The 17,835-nt window shown below is 49.7% G+C and overlaps 1 protein-coding gene across 1 annotated transcript in view; it reads right to left on the bottom strand.

Moving 5' to 3' along the window:
* Positions 1 to 17,368, bottom strand: part of LOC144506868 (jun dimerization protein 2-like) — a 38,700-nt gene extending 21,332 nt beyond the window's left edge. The window contains exons 1-2 of the mRNA XM_078233227.1: positions 17,256 to 17,368; positions 10,983 to 11,226 (exon numbers count right to left, since the gene is read on the bottom strand). Coding sequence (XP_078089353.1) covers positions 10,983 to 11,183 — 201 coding nt within the window. The 5' untranslated portion in view covers positions 11,184 to 11,226; positions 17,256 to 17,368. The remainder of the gene's footprint in view (positions 1 to 10,982; positions 11,227 to 17,255) is intronic.
* Positions 17,369 to 17,835: the final 467 nt, after the last annotated feature.

Here is a 17,835-nt window from a genome sequence, read left to right as displayed (position 1 = left end):
GTTGACAATGGACTTCCCTGCAGTGGTACTGTTTTCTACTGTGGTACCGGGGGAGGCTTGGTTGCTGCTGGTGGTGATGCCGAGTTTCTCAAGTTTCCTGTTCTTGGTGTGCATGTAGATGGTGTAGTTCCTTTATCTCGTCTGCTTGGCAGAGTTTCGCAGCTGGTCTGCGTCCTGAGCGCAAGTTGAGAATATGGATTCTATCTTGGTTTCCAGGATGCGGCGTTTGCTGTAGAGTTGGTGTATGAGGTGGTTGAGGAGTGTGAGAGAGGTGCAACGGCAAAGGCTCTCGGCATAGTCTGTGCAATAGGTTGACCTGAGTGGGTTCGTGATCTGTAGTCCTTTCGATATCTTGTCTGCTTTCTTGCATCTTTGTAGAAACTTGATGTCTGTTTTGATATGCACGATCTTCTTGGAGATCCTCTCCACTTGGAGCCAGCAGTTTGCAGGACAGGGACAGCACGGGATTAGATACAGAGTAAAGCTCCCTCTACACTGTCGCCATCAAACACTCCCAGGACAGGTACAGCATGGGGTTAGATACAGAATAAAGCTCCCTCTACACTGCCCCCATCAAACACTCCCAGGACAGGTACAGCACAGAGTTAGATACAGAATAAAGCTCCCTCTACACTGCCCCCATCAAACACTCCCAGGACAGGTATAGCACGGGCTTAGATACAGAGTAAAGCTCCCTCTACACTGTCCCCATCAAAAACTCCCAGGACAAGTACAGCACAGGGTTAGAGACAGAGTAAAGCTCCCTCTACATTGTCCCCACCAAACACTCCCAGGACAGGTACAGCACAGGGTTAGATACAGAATAAAGCTCCCTCTACACTGCCCCCATCAAATACTCCCAAGACAGGTACAGCACAGGGTTATATACAGAGTAAACCTCCCTCTACACTGTCCCCTATCAAACACTCCCAGGATAGGTACAGCACGGGGTTAGATACAGAATAAAGCTCCCTTTACACTGTCCCCATCAAACACTCCCAGGACAGGTACAGCACGGGGTTAGATAGAGAGTAAAGCTCCCTCTACACTGTCCCCATCAAACACTCCCAGGACAGGTACAGCACGGGGTTAGATACAGAATAAAGCTCCCTTTACACTGTCCCCATCAAACACTCCCAGGACAGGTACAGCACGGGATTAGATACAGAGTAAAGCTCCCTCTACACTGTCCCCATCAGACACTCCCAGGACTGGTTTCAGCATGGGGTTCGATACAGAGTAAAGCTCCCTCTACACTGTCCCCATCAAACACTCCCAGGACAGGGACAGCACGGGGTTAGATAGAGAGTAAAGCTCCCTCTACACTGTCCCCATCAAACACTCCCAGGACAGGTACAGCACGGGGTTAGATGCAGAGTAAAGCTCCCTCTACACTGTCCCCATCAAACACTCCCAGGACAGGTACAGCACGGGGTTAGATACAGAATAAAGCTCCCTCTATACTGTCCCCCATCAAACACTCCCAGGGCAGGTACAGCACAGGATCAGATACAGACTAAAGCTCCCTCTAAACTGGCCCCATCAAACACTCCCAGGACAGGTACAGCACGGGTTTAGATACAGAGTAAAGCTCTCACTACACTGTCCCCATCAAACTCTCCCAGGACAGGTACAGCACGGGGTTAGATACAGAGTAAAGCTCCCTCGACACTATCCACTATCCACCACACAACCCTGCCACAGCAACCTCTGCAAGACGTGCCGCATCATCGACACGGATGCCATCATCTCACGTGAGAACACCATCTACCAGATACACGGTACCTACTCTTGCAATTTGGCCAACGTTGTCTACCTGATACGCTGCAGGAAAGGATGTCCCGAGGCATGGTACCTTGGGGAAACCATGCAGATGCTATGACAACGGATGAATGAACACCGCTCGACAATCACCAGGCAAGACTGTTCTCTTCCTGTGGGGGAGCACTTCAGCAGTCACGGGCATTCAGCCTCTGATCTCCGGGTAAGCGTTCTCCAAGGCGGCCTCCATGACACACGACAGCGCAGAGTCGCTGAGCAGAGACTGATAGCCAGGTTCCGCACACATGAGGACGGCCTCAACTGGGATATTGGGTTCATGTCACACTATCTCTAACCCCCACAACATGCCTAGGCTTGCAAAATCTCACTGGCTGTCCTGTCGGGGGACAATACACATCTCTATGACCTGTGCTTAATGCTCCCTCCACTCACATTGTCTGTTCCTTTAAGACTTGATTAGCTGTAAAGACTCACATTCACGAGGGGTCATAGGTTCAAGGTGAAGGGGGGGAGGTTTAACACAGATATCAGAAGGACATATTTTACACAGAGGGTGGTGGGGGCCTGGAATGCGCTGCCAGGCAAGGTGGTAGAGGCGGGGACACTGGGAACATTTAAGACTTATCTAGATAGCCATATGAACGGAGTGGGAATGGAGGGATACAAAAGAATGGTCTAGTTTGGACCAGGGAGTGGCACGGGCTTGGAGGGCCGAAGGGCCTGTTCCTGTGCTGTATTGTTCTTTGTTCTTTGTTCCAATCATTATTCATGTAAATTGAGTTTGTGTCTTCCTGCCCTGTTTGTGACCAGAACTCCCACCCACGTAACGAAGGAACAGCCTGTTCCGAAAGCTAGTGGCGTTTGCTCCCAAATAAACCTGTTGGACTTTAACCTGGTGTTGTGAGACTTCTTAGTGTGTTTACCCCATCAAACACTCCCAGGACCGGTACAGCACACCGTTAGATACAGCGGAATGCTCCCTCTACACTGTCCTCATCAAAGACTCCCAGGACAGGTACAGCACGGGGTAGGATGCAGAGAAAAGCTCCCTCCACACTGTCTCCCACCAAACACTCCCAGGACAGGTACAGCACGGGGTTAGATAGAGAGAAAAACTTCCTCTACACTGCCCCGATCAAACACTCCCAGGACAGGGGTACAGCACGGGGTAGATACAGAGTAATGCTCGCTCTACACTGTCAACAACAAACACTCCCAGGACTGGTAGAGCATTGGGGTTCAATACAGAGTATAGCGCCCTCTACAGTGTCCCTATCAAACACTCCCAGGACAGGTACAGCACGGGGTTAGATACAGAGTAAACCTCCCTCTACACTGTCTCCATCAAACACTCAAAGGACAGGTACAGCACGGGGTTAGATACAGAGTAAAGCTCCCTCTACACTGCCCCCATCAAACACTCCCAGGACAGGTACAGCACAGCGTTAGATACAGAATAAAGCTCCCTCTACACTGTCCCCCATCAAATACTCCCAGGACAGGTACAGCACAGGGTTAGATACAGAGTAAAGCTCCCTCTACACTGTCCCCATCAAACATTCCCAGGGCAGGTACAGCACGGGGTTAGATACAGAGTAAAGCTCCCTCTGCACTGTCCCCTATCAAACACTCCCAGGACAGGTGCAGCACAGGGTTAGATACAGAGTAAAGCTCCCTCTACACTGTCCCCATCAAACACTCCCAGGACAGGTACAGCACAGGGTTAGATACAGAGTAAAGCTCCCTCTACACTGTCCCCATCAAACATTCCCAGGGCAGGTACAGCACGGGGTTAGATACAGAGTAAACCTCCCTCTACACTGTCCCCATCAAACACTCCCAGGACAGGTACAGCACGGGGTTAGATACAGAGTAAAGCTCCCTCTACACTGTCTCCATCAAACACTCCCAGGACAGGTACAGCAGGGGTTAGATACAGAGTAAAGCTCCCTCTACACTGTCCCCATCAAACACTCCCAGGACAGGTACAGCACGGGGTTAGATACAGAGTAAAGCTCCCTCTACACTCTCCCCCATCAAACACTCCCAGGACAGGTACAGCACGGGGTTAGATACAGAGTAAAGCTTCCTCTACACTGTCTGTGGTGAACCATAGATGGTTACCCCTATGGGTACTGAACCGTAGATGGTTATCACTATGGGTCCTTGTACATATGTTACTCTTGTTACTGTTGGGGTTCGGGTTGGGGTGTTCCACCTGTTGGTATTGTTCTGTGGTACACTCCGGTTGGCTCCGCCTTCCTATAGGAGTATAAAGGTCACTGCACTTCCTCGTGACCCTTTAGTCTGGGATTGTATTGTTAAGCAGTATGCTCTATTCTTGTTGCTATTAAAAGCCTTTATTTCCCGGGTACGATCCAGCTCCCTCTACACTGTCGCCTTCAAACAGTCCCAGGACAGGTACCACACGGGGTTAGATGCAGAGTAAAGCTCCCTCTACACTGTCCCCATCAAACACTCCCAGGACAGGTACAGCACGGGGTGAGATACAGAGTAAAGCTCCCTCTACACTATCCCCATCAAAGGCTCCCAGGGCAGGTACAGCACGGGGTTAGATACAGAGTAAAGCTCCCTCTACACTGTCCCCATCAAACACTCCCAGGGCAGGTACAGCACAGGATCAGATACAGACTAAAGCTCCCTCTAAACTGGCCCCATCAAACACTCCCAGGACAGGTACAATACGGGTTTAGATACAGAGTAAAGCTCTCACTACACTGTCCCCATCAAACACTCCCAGGACAGGTACAGCACGGGGTTAGATACAGAGTAAAGCTCCCTCTACACTGTCCCCATCAAACATTCCCAGGACAGGTACAGCATGGGGTTAGATACAGAGTAAAGCTCTCTCTACACTGTCCCCATCAAACACTCCCAGGACAGGTACAGCATGGGGTTAGATACAGAGTAAAGCTCCCTCTACACTGTCCCCATCAAACACTCCCAGGACAGGTACAGCATGGGGTTAGATACAGAGTAAAGCTCTCTCTACACTGTCCCCATCAAACACTCCCAGGACAGGTACAGCATGGGGTTAGTTACAGAGTAAAGCTCCCTCTACACTGTCCCCATCAAACATTCCCAGGACAGGTACAGCACGGGGTTAGATACAGAGTAAAGCTCCCTCGACACTGTCTCCATCAAACACTCCCAGGACAGGTACAGCACGGGGTTAGATACAGAGTAAAGCTCCCTCTACACTGTCTCCATCAAAGACTGTAAGAAGTCTAACAACACCAGGTTAAAGTCCAACAGGTTTATTTGGTAGCAAAAGCCACTAGCTTTCGGAACAGGCTGTCCCTTCGTCAGGTGGGTGGAAGTTCTCATCACAAACAGGGCAGAAAGACACAAACTCAATTTACATGAATAATGATTGGAATGTGAGTCTTTACAGCTAATCAAATTTTAAAGGGACAGCACGGGGCTAAATACAGAGTAAAGCTCCCTCTACACTGTCCCCCATCAAACACTCCTAGGATCGGTACAGCACAGGGGTTAGATACAGAGTAAAGCTCTCTCTACACTGTCACCATGAAACACTCCCAGGACAGGTCCAGCACAGGGTTAGATACAGAGTAAAACTCCCTCGACACTATCCACTATCCACCACACAACCCTGCCACAGCAACCTCTGCAAGATGTGCCGGATCGTTGACACGGATGCCATCATCTCACGTGAGAACACCATCCACCAGGTACAAGGTGCCTACTCTTGCAACTCGGCCAACGTTGTCTACCTGATACGCTGTAGGAAAGGATGTCCCGAGGCATGGTACATTGGGGAAATCATGCAGACGCTACGACAACGGATGCATGAACACCGCTCGACAATCACCAGGCAAGACTGTTCTCTTCCTGTTGGGGAGCACTTCAGTGGTCACAGGCATTCAGCCTCTGATCTCCGGGTAAGCGTTCTCCAAGGCGGCCTCCATGACACACGACAGCGCAGAGTCGCTGAGCAGAGACTGATAGCCAGGTTCCGCACACATGAGGACGGCCTCAACTGGGATATTGGGTTCATGTCACACTATCTGTAACCCCCACAACCTGCCTGGATGTGCAAAATCTCACTAACTGCCCTGTCGGGAGACAATACACATCTCTACGACCTGTGCTTAATGCTCCCTCCACTCACCATGTCTGTACCTTTAAGACTTGATTAGCTGCAAAGACTCACATTCCAATCATTATTCATGTAAATTGAGTTTGTGTCTTTCTGCCCTGTTTGTGATCAGAACTCCCACCCACCTAACGAAGGGACAGCCTGTTCCGAAAGCTAGTGGCTTTTGCTACCAAATAAACCTGTTGGACTTTAACCTGGTGTTGTTAGACTTCTTCGTGTTTACCCCATCAAACACTCCCAGGACCGGTACAGCACACCGTTAGATACAGGGGAATGCTCCCTCTACACTGTCCTCATCAAAGACTCCCAGGACAGGTACAGCACGGGGTTAGACACAGAGTAAAGCTCCCTCTGCACTATCCCCATCAAACACTCCCAGGACAGGTACAGCACGGGGTTAGATACAGAGTAAAGCCCCCTCTACACTGTCCCCAATCAAACACTCCCAGGACAGGTACAGCACGGGGTTAGATACAGAGTAAAGCTCCCTCTGCACTATCCCCATCAAACACTCCCAGGACAGGTACAGCATGGGGTTAGATACAGAGTAAAGCCCCCTCTACACTGTCCCCAATCAAACACTCCCGGGGCAGGTACAGCACGGGGTTAGATACAGAGTAAAGCTCCCTCTACACTGTCCCTCATCAAACACTCCCAGGACAGGGACAGCACGGGGTTAGATGCAGAGTAAAGCTCCCTCTACACTGTCCCCATCAAACACTCCCAGGACAACAGGGACCCTCCCAGGACAGGGGGCGGCACGGTAGCACAGTGGTCGGGTGGCACGGTAGCACAGTGGTCGGGCGGCACGGTAGCGCAGTGGTTAGCACTGCTGCTTCACAGCTCCAGGGACCTGGGTTCGATTCCCGGCTTGGGTCACTGTCTGTGTGGAGTTTGCACATTCTCCTCGTGTCTGCGTGGGTTTCCTCCGGGTGCTCCGGTTTCCTCCCACAGTCCAAAGATGTGCGGGTTAGGTTGATAGGCCATGTTAAAATTGTCCCTTAGTATCCTGAGATGTGTTGGTTAGAGGGATTAGCGGGTAAATATGTAGGGATATGGGGGTAGGGCCTGGGTGGGATTGTGGTCAGTGCAGACTCGATGGGCCGAATGGCCACTTCCTGCACTGTAGGGTTTCTATGATTTCTTCTATGAGGACAGGTACTTCATGGGGTTAGATAGAGAGTGGAGCTCCCTGGCCCCATCAAACACACCCAGGACAGGAACAGCACAGGGTTAGATACAAAGTAAAGCTCCCTCTACAGTGTTCCCATCAAACACACCCAGGACAGGTACAGCATAGGCTTCGATGCAGAGTAAAGCTCCTTCTATCCTGTCCCCCATCAAACACTCCCAGGACAGGAACAGCACAGGGTTAGATACAAAGTAAAGCTCCCTCTACAGTGTTCCCATCAAACACTCCCAGGACAGGTACAGCATGGGGTTAGATACAGAGTATAGCTCCCTCTACACTGTCCCCCATCAAACACTCCCAGGACAGGTACAGCATGGGGTTAGATACAGAGTATAGCTCCCTCTACACTGTCCCCATCAAACACTCCCAGGACAGGTACAGCATGGGGTTAGATACAGAGTAAAGCTCCCTCTACACTGTCCCCATCAAACACTCCCAGGACAGGTACAGCACGGGGTTAGATACAGAGTAAAGCTCCCTCGACACTGTCCCCATCAAACACGATGTGCAGAGGCCGGCGTTGGACTGGGGTGAACACAGTAAGAGTTTTAACAACACCAGGTTCAAGTCCAACAGGTTTATTTGGCAGCAAATACCATTAGCTTTCGGAGCACTGCTCCTTCGTCAGATGGAGTGGAAATCTGCTCTCAAACAGGGCACAGAGACATAAAATCAAGTTACAGTATACTGATTAGAATGCAAATCCCTACAGCCAACCAGATCTTAAAGATACAGACAATGTGGGTGGAGGGAGCATTAAGCACAGGTTAAAAAGATGTGTATTGTCTCCAGACAGGACAAGTCCAGGAGGCAAGCTGTGGGGGTTACAGATAGTGTGACATGAACCCAATATCCCGGTTGAGGCCGTCCTCATGTGTGCGGAACTTGGCTATCAGTTTCTGCTCAGCGACTCTGCGCTGTCGTATGTCGTGAAGGCCGCCTTGGAGAACGCTTACCCGAAGATCAGAGGCCGAATGCCCGTGACCGCTGAAGTGCTCCCCAACAGGAAGAGAACACTCTTGCCTGGTGATTGTCGAGCGGTGTTCATTCATCTGTTGTTGTAGCGTCTGCATGGTCTCCCCAATGTACCATGCCTCGGGCCACCCTTTCCTGCAGCGTATCAGGTAGACAACGTTGGCCGAGTTGCAAGAGTATGTACCGTGTACCTGGTAGATGGTGTTCTCACGTGAGATGATGGCATCCGTGTCGATGATCAAACACTCCATCAAACACTCCCAGGACTTGTACAGCATGGGGTTAGATACAGAGTAAAGCTCCCTCTACACTGTCCCCATCAAACACTCCCAGGACTGGTACAGCACAGGGTTAGATACAAAGAAAAGCTCCCTCTACAGTGTTCCCATCAAACACTCCCAGGACAGGTACAGCACGGGGTTAGATACAGAGTAAAGCTCCCTCTACACTGTCCCCCATCAAACATTCCCAGGACTGGTACAGCACAGGGTTAGATACAGAGTAAAGACCCCTCTACACTGTCTCCATCAAACACTCCTAGGACAGGTACAGCACGGGGTTAGATACAGAGTAAAGCTCCCACTACACTGTCCCCATCAAATACTCCCAGGACAGGTACAGCACGGCATTAGATACAGAGTAAGGGTCTCCCTATATTGTCCCCATCAAACACTCCCAGGACAGGTACAGTATGGGGTTCGATACAGAGTATAGGTCCCTGAACACTGTCCCCCCCCATCAAACACTCCCAGGACAGGTACAGCATGGGGTTAGATACAGAGTAAAGCTCCCTCTACACTGTCCCCATCAAACACTCCCAGGACAGGTACAGCACGGGGTTAGATACAGAGTAAAGCTCCCTCTACAGTGTCCCCATCAAACACTCCCAGGACAGGTACAACAGGGCGTTAGATACCGAGTAAAGCTCCCTCTACACTGTCTCCATTAAACACTCCCAGGACAGGTCGAGTACGGGGTTAGATAGAGAATAAAACTTCCTCTACACTGTCCCCATCAAACACTCCGAGGACAGGGACAGCACGGGGTTAGATACAGAGTAAAGCTCCCTCTACACTGTCCCCATCAAATACTCCCAGGACAGGTACAATACGGGGTTAGATACAGAGTAAAGGTCCCTCTACACTGTGCCCATCAAACACTCTCAAGACAGGGACAGCACAGGGTTAGATACAGAGTAAAGCTTCCTCTACACTGTCCCCCATCAAACACTCCCAGGACAGGTACAGCATTGGGTTCGAGACAGAGTATAGGTCCCTGTACACTGTCCCCCCCATCAAACACTCCCAGGACAGGTACAGCATGGGGTTAGATACAGAGTAAAGCTCCCTCTACACTGTCCCCATCAAACACTCCCAGGACAGGTACAGCACGGGGTTGATACTGAGTAAAGCTCCCACTACACTGTTCCCATCAAATACTCCCAGGACAGGTACAGCACGGGATTAGATACAGAGTAAGGGTCTCCCTATACTGTCCCCATCAAACACCCCCAGGACAGGTACAGTATGGGGTTCGATCCAGAGTATAGGTCCCTGAACACTGTCCCCCCCATCAAACACTCCCAGGACAGGTACAGCATGGGGTTAGATACAGAGTAAAGCTCCCTCTACACTGTCCCCCATCAAACACTCCCAGGACAGGTACAGCAGGGGGTTAGATACAGAGTAAAGCTCCCTCTACAGTGTCCCCATCAAACACTCCCAGGACAGGTACAGCATGGGGTTAGATGCAGAGTAAAGCTCCCTCTACACTGTCCCCATCAAACACTCCCAGGACAGGTACAGCACGGGTTTGGATACAGATTAAAGTTCCCACTACACTGTCCCCAACAAATACTCCCAGGACAGGTACAGCACGGGATTAGATACAGAGTAAGGGTCTCTCTACACTGTCCCCATCAAACACTCCCAGGACTGGTACAGCATGGGGTTAGATACAGAGTAAAGCTCCCTCGACAGTGCCCCCAGCAAACACTTCCAGGACAGGTACAGCAGGGGTTAGATACAGAGTAAAGCTCCCTCTACACTGTCCCCATCAAACACTCCCAGGACAGGTACAGCACGGGGTTAGATACAGAGTAAAGCTCCCTCTACACTGTCCCCATCAAACACTCCCAGGACAGGTACAGCACGGGGTTAGATACAGAGTAAAGCTCCCTCTACACTGTCCCCATCAAACACTCCCAGGACAGGTACAGCACGGGGTTAGATACAGAGTAAAGCTCCCTCTACACTGTCCCCATCAAATACTCCCAGGACAGGTACAATACGGGGTTAGATACAGAGTAAAGGTCCCTCTACACTGTGCCCATCAAACACTCTCAAGACAGGGACAGCACAGGGTTAGATATAATGTAAAGCTCCCTCTACACTGTCCCCATCAAACACTCCCAGGACAGGTACAGCATGGGGTTCGATACAGAGTATAGGTCCCTGTACACTGTCCCCCCCATCAAACACTCCCAGGACAGGTACTGCACGGGGTTAGATACAGAGTAAAGCTCCCTCTACACTGTCCCCATCAACACTCTTAGGGCAACTACAGGATGGGATTAGGTACAGAGTAAAGGTCCCTCTACACTGTCCCCATCAAACACTCCCAGGACAGGTACAGCACGGGGTTAGATACAGAGTAAAGGTCCCTCTACACTGTCCCCATCAAACACTCCCAGGACAGGTACAGCACGGGGTTAGATACAGAATAAAGCTCCCTCTACATTGCCCCCATCAAACACTCCCAGGAGAGGTGATAGATCGCTGTTGTCACCTCCTCGTTGTTCAGGACATTGAAAAAGCTGCAACAGTAAAATTAATTCCCACTTTCTTTCTGTTAATCTCCGAGCTCTTTGAAATGGAAGTTAATTCTCACCTCGGGCTTCAGTGAGAGTGTTTGCTTGCTGTATTTCACTCCCAGGAAATGGAGAGGTGAGATGATGGTACCCACATGCTGGAGATGTGTGAATTTCTGTTGCTGCGTTCTGAGTGTGTTTGTTGGCATTGCCCTGAAGGTTTCAATGACAGGGACAGATCCTGTTCTTAACGAGTGATCCGCAATCTCTCCAGGCATCATCACCAGAGGATCCAAAGATAGCTTCTTGTCTCTGTCTGAATCCCTGGGACAGACAGAGATTGAGTTCAAGGTCACAATCCTCAAATTCCAGTCACCAAGAACGAGCAATTAACAAGCAAACTCATCCCGACAGTCCAGGGACTGAACTTCACAAACTTCATCTTCCTTCTCACTATCATGATAGGAGCTAAAAAACACTCACTGACCTTTGTTGCCTTTTTGCTGACCCCCACTGACCCTCACTGACCCTCGCTGACCCCCGCTGACCCTCACTGACCCCCAACTGATCCCCGCTGACCCCCATTGACCCCCACTGACCCTCGCTGACCCTCGCTGACCCCCACTGATCCTCATTGACCCCCACTGACCCCCCACTGACCCTCACTGATCCTCACTGATCCCCCACTGACCCTCACTGACCCCCGCTGACCCTCACTGATCCCCACTGGCCCCCATTGACCCTCACTGACCCCCACTGACCCTCACTGATCCTCACTGACCCCTGCTGACCCTCACTGACCCCCGCTGACCCCCATTGACCCTCACTGACCCCCACTAATGCTTGCTGACCCCCAATGACCCTCGCTGACCCCAATGACCCTCACTGACCCTCGCAGACCCTCACTGGCGCTCACTGGCCCTCACTGACCCCCACTGACCCTCACTGACCCCCACAGATCCTTGCTGACCCTTGCTAACTCTGACTGACCCCCCCTGACCCTCGCTGACCCCCACTGACCCTTGCTGACCCCCACTGGCCCTCATTGACCCCCACTGACCCTCACTGACCCCTGCTGACCCTTGCTGACCCTCACTGACCCTCACCAACCCTCACCAACCCTCACCAACCCCCACTGACCCTCACCAACCCCCACTGACCCTCACTGACCCCCACTGACCCCCACTGACCCCCACTGACCCTCGCTGGCCCTCGCTGGCCCTCGCTGGCTGTCTCTGGACAATTGGAGCTTGCTGATTCTCGCTGACCCTTAAACAATGTGACTGTGTATACAGTCCTCTGGATGTGGTCTCACTAATGCCCTATATAACTGAAGGATAACGTCCCTACTTCTGTCCTTGTACTCCAGTTTCTGAAAGTAAGCGTGCAGGTACAGCAGGCAGTAAAGAAGGCAAATGGTATGTTGGCCTTCATAGCGAGAGGATTTGAGATTAGGGATAGGGATGTCTTGCTGCAATTATACAGGGCCTTGGGTGAGGCCTGGAGTACTGTGTGCAGTTTTGGTCTCCTTATCTGAGGGAGGATATTCTTGCTATAGAGGGAGAATGTTTACCAGGCTGATTCCTGGGAATGGCAGGTCTGTCATATGAGGAGAGACTAAGTCAGTTCGGATTATATTTGCTGGAGTTCAGGAGAATGAGAAGGGATCTCATAGAAACTTAGAAAATTCTAACAGGACTAGACAGGGTAGGCGTAGGGAGGATGTTCCCGATGGTGGGGGAGTCCAGAACCAGGGGTCACAGTCTGAGGAACCGGGTAGACCATCTAGGACGGAGGTGAGGAGACATTTCTTCACCCAGAGAGTGGTGAGTCTGTGGAATTTATTTATCCACAGCATGTGACTCTTTCAAAGAACTCCAATAAATTGTTTAAATATGATTTCTCTTTCACAAAACCATGTTGACTCTGCCTGATTGTCTTGAACTTATCCAAATGCCCTGCTATGTATTTACCCATAGCTTCTAACATTTTTCCTACAACAGGCTAATTGGCCTGTAGTTTAAAAGCAAAATACTGTGGATGCTGGAATCTGAAACAAAAATAGAAAATGTTGGAAAATCTCAGCTTCTGTGAACAGAGAATGGAGCCAACGTTTCGAGTCTGGATGACCCTTTGTCAGGACTGTAGTTTCCTGCTGTGGTAAACCACTGTTAGCTTATTACCTATATATGTGACATGCCTGGACACACCCCTGCCGGCCCTACCCGAGACTCCTCCCCCCCGGTCCTGGTATAAAGGCGACTGCTCCCCACCCCCCTGCCTCAGTCTGGACCAGTTCATCGGCATGGGTGTGCTCCAAGTCTTTTGCTAATAAAAGCCTATTTGTTCTTGCATACAAACTAGTCTTTGCTCGATTGATGGTGCATCACCTGCTTTCTGTCTCCCTCCTTTTTTGTATAAAGGAGTGATATTTACTATCCTCCAATTGAATGGAACCGTCCCCAAATATAGGGACTTTTGGAAAATTAAAACCAATGCATCAACTATCTTATCAGTCACTTCTTTCAAGAACTTAGGGTGAAGCCCATCTTGACCCAGATTTGTCAGCCTGCAGACCCAACAATGAGCCCAATACCACTTCCCTGGTGATTGTAATTTTCCTGAGTTCCTCCATCCCTCCCATTTCCTGACTTACAGCTATTTCTGGGATGTTACTTGTGCCCTTGATAGAGGAAACAGATGCTAAATACCTGTTTAACCCGTCTGCCATATCTCTACGTTCCATTAGCAATTCTCCAGACTCACGTTCTATAGGACCGATGCTCACTTTATCTGCTTTCTTATTTAAATATCTATAGAAACTCTGACTGTCCACCTTTTTATTACTGGCCAGCCTTCTCTCGTACTCTAGTTTCTCCCTCCTTATCAATCTCTTTGTCATTCTTTGGTGTTCTTTATATTTTTCCAATCTTCTGACCTGCCATTCATCTTTGCACAAATAATATGCTTTTTCTTCAAGTTGTATACTGTCTTCAACGTTTTTAAGTTAACCACAGATGATGGGCCCTCCCCTTAGGATTTTTCTTTCTCGTTTGAATGTGTCTATTGTGCATTCGGAAATATCCCTTTAAATGTCTGCCATTGAACCCCTATCAATATACTCCTTAAGCAAATTTGCCAGTTCACTCGTTAGCTCTGCTTTCCTGCTGTCATAATTGGTCTAATTTAAGTTTAAAATACTATGTGGGACATAGTCTTCTCTCCCTCAAACTGAATGTAAACTTCAATCATATTATGATCGCTGTTACCGAGATGTACCTTCACTATGAGGTTATCAATTCACCCTATCACATTGCACAATACCAGGTCTAGTATAGTCTGCCCTCTGGTTGACTCCAGAATGTGCTGTTCTGAGAAACTACCCCAAAAAACATTAATAAATCATATAGTGCTGAAGGAGACCATTTGGCCCATCGAGTCTGCACCGACCACAATCCGATCCAGGCCCTTATCCCCATACATTTACCCTAGCTAGTCCCCTGGACACTAAGGGGCAATTTAGCATGGTCAATCCACCTAACCCGCACATCTTTGGCCTGTGGGAAGAAACCAGAGCATTCGGAGGAAACCCATGCAGACACAGGGAGAAAGTGCAAACTCCACACATACAGTGACCCAAGCTGGGAACTGAACCCAGGTCCCGGGCGCTGTGAGGCAACAGTGCTAACCACCGTGCCACCGTGCCTATTCTACAAACAATGTGTCTATTCTACAAACTCATCGATGCTACCTTTGCCCATCTAATTTTTCCAATCTATAGGTAGATTAAAATCCCCCATGATTATCACGGTACCTTTCTGACAAGCACCCACGATCTCTTCTTTCATACTCTGTCCTATTGTGTAGTTAAAATTTGGGGGCCTGGACAGGACTCTCAAAAGTGGCTTCTTGCCTTTATTATTTCTCATCTCAACCCAAACCGCTTCTACATCCTGGTTTCCTGAACTTGGTCATCCCTCTCTGATATTCTAACATCATCATTGACTAACAGAGCCGCCCTTTCACCTGTTCTCAACTTCCTGTCCTTCCAAAATGTCACAGACTCTTCAATATTCACGTACTAATCCCTGTCATCCTGTAACCATGTGCCTGCAATGGCTATCAGACCATATCAGTCTATCAGTCCTGCCATCCCAGGAATCAGTCTGGTAAACCTTCGCTGTGCTGATGAGTCCAGTTCAGTTTCTCATCAATGGTAACCGCCAGGATGTTGATAGTGGGAGATTCAGTGATGGCAATGACATTGAGTGTAAAGGCGTGATTATTAGATCCTCATTTGTTGGGGATGGTCATTGCCTGGCACTTGTATGGCACAAATGTTACTTGTCACTTGTCAGCCCAGGTTTGGATGTCATCCAGTACCCTCTGCATTTGAACATGGACTGCTTCAATATCTGAGGAGTCGCAAATGGTGCTGAACATTTTCAGATGATTGCACAACATCCCCACTTCTGACCTTATGATGGAAGGAAGGTCATTGATGAAGCAGCTGAAGATGGTTGGGCCTAGGACACTATCCTGAGGGACTCCTGCAGTGATGTCCTGGAGCTGAGATGACTGGCCTCTCCCCCCAATTCTTCAGAATTATTACCAGAATGTTATCAGGGCCCATTGCCTTTGCAGTATCTAGTGCCTTCAGCTGTTTCTTGATATCACGTAGAGTGAATCGAATTGGCTGAAGAATGAAATCTGACATCAAGACTGCTGGGGACCTCCTGATGAGACCAAGATGGATCATCCACTCGGCACTTCTGGCTGAAGATTGCTGCGAATGCTTCAGCCTTATCTTTTGCACTGATGTGCTGGGCTCCTCCATCATTGAAGATGGGGATATTTGTACATACGAACATACAAATTAGGAGCAGGAGTAGGGCCACTTGGCCCCTCGATCCTGCTCCACCACTGAATAGGACCATGGCAGATCTGACTGTAACCTTAACTCCACATCCTGTCTACCCCCAATAACCTCTCACCCCTTGTTAATCAAGAATCTATCTAGCTCTACCTTAAAAATATTCACGGGATGGGTTTTACAGCCATTGCTAGCGGTGACCCTCTGCCGTGGCTTCCCGGACAGCAGAGGGTACAAACAACAGGATATTCCATTGACAGCGATGGGACTGGGAAATCTCACCATCAGCCAATCACGCCTCAGGGGGAGGGGTGTGAGAAATCCCATCCAAAGACTCTGCTTCCACTGCCATCACGCAAGAGAGTTCCTGAAACTCAGCACCCTCAGAGGAAAACATTCTCCTCATCTCCCTCTTAAACACTGAGCCCTCGTTCTAGATTCTCCCACACAAAGAAACATCCTTGGGGTAGGGGGAGGAGGGGGTGGGGGGAATCTCAGGAAGGATGCGCTGGCCCTGGAGAGGGTCCAGAGGGGGTTCACGAGAGCGATCCCAGGAATGAAAAGCTTGATGTATAAGGAGCGTTTGAGGACTCTGGGGGTCTGTACTCGATGGGAGCTTAGAAGGATGAGGGGGGAATCTCATTGAAACTTACAGAATACTGAAAGGCCTGGATAGAGTGGATGTGAGGCAGATGTTTCCATTAGTCGGACAGACTAGGATCCGAGGGCACAGCCTCAGAGTAAAAAGATGACTCTTTAGAACCAAAGTGAAGAGGAATTTCTTCAGCCAGAGAGTGGTGAATCTGTGGAACTCTTTGCTGCAGAAGGCTGTGGAAGCCAGGTCATTGAGTGTCTTTAAGACAGAGATCGATAGATTCTTGATTGGTAAGGGGATCAAAGGTTACGGGAAAAAGATAGGAGAATGGGGTTGAGAAACTTACCAGCCATAATTGAATGTCAGAGCAGACTCGATGGGTCGAATGGCCTAGTTCTGCTCCTATATCTTATGCTAATTTTCTACACAAGGGGTAATTTCTCTCTGCCTGGGGGCTAATTTCCTACACCGGGTTAATTGTTCTACACAGGGGTAATGTTTCTCCGGGCGGGGGTGGGGGGGAGGGGGTGTTATTTCTCTACACGGGGGGGGGGGGGGGGGGTCTATATTTTGGCCCTGGGGTATTTTATGGGCAGACTGGAGTATTTTTAAAGGGCAAGGGTTTCAATTAAACAGTGAAGTTTGCGGTTATTTGGGGGGGAGGGTCGGGGTCCCGGGGAGGGGGGGTCCCACTGTAATTCACCCCCAAAATTAGCAACAAAAGTGGCTGGAAGTTTCTTAAAAAAAGGCACAACTTATTGGCGAAGTTGCAGAAAGTTTTGCCGGGGGAGAGGTGGAGTATGCGGGAATGGGCAGGGAAAGGTTGGAGGGGCCGATTGGCCGAGCTGCTAGCAGATTGCGGAGATTAGAGTGAGCGCATTGTACCTGTCAGAATGAGGGTTGCAATCTCCTTCCCGGCGATTCAGTCTTGGACAAAGTGCAGCAAGCCGGGCCCTTGCATCAGCCTCTGTTTTTATTGCGATCCCAGATTCTGGGAGGGTTTGGGAATGCGGAACCACTCCGGATCCAAACTCACGTCATTCCGTCTCCATAGCTCAGCCCTAGCGACCAAACAACAGAGAAAGTTCAGCACAAGAAGTTTACTGAGAAACTGGAATCAAAACCGACAGAGAGAGAGACAGACAGAGAAAGAGAGAGAGACAGACAGAGAGAGAGAGAGAGACAGAGAGAGGGAGATCGAGGGTGAAACAGAAAGAGAGAGAAACAGAGAGAGAGAGAGACAGAGAAAAGAGAAACAGAGACACACAGAGAGAGAGAAAGCGACAGAAAGAGAAAGAGAGAGAGAGACCGAGGGTGAAACAGAGAGAGTAAGAAGTTTAACAACACCAGGTTAAAGTCCAACAGGTTTATTTGGTAGCAAAAGCCACACAAGCTTTCGAGGCTCTGAGCCCCTTCTTCAGGTGAGTGGGAATTCTGTTCACAAACAGAACTTATAAGACACAGA

This window comes from Mustelus asterias, chromosome 18, assembly GCF_964213995.1.
Source record: "Mustelus asterias chromosome 18, sMusAst1.hap1.1, whole genome shotgun sequence".
Classification (NCBI taxonomy): domain Eukaryota; kingdom Metazoa; phylum Chordata; class Chondrichthyes; order Carcharhiniformes; family Triakidae; genus Mustelus; species Mustelus asterias.
The sequence above is the reverse complement of the archived record's forward strand: the minus strand, read 5'-3'. Positions and strand labels throughout refer to the sequence as shown.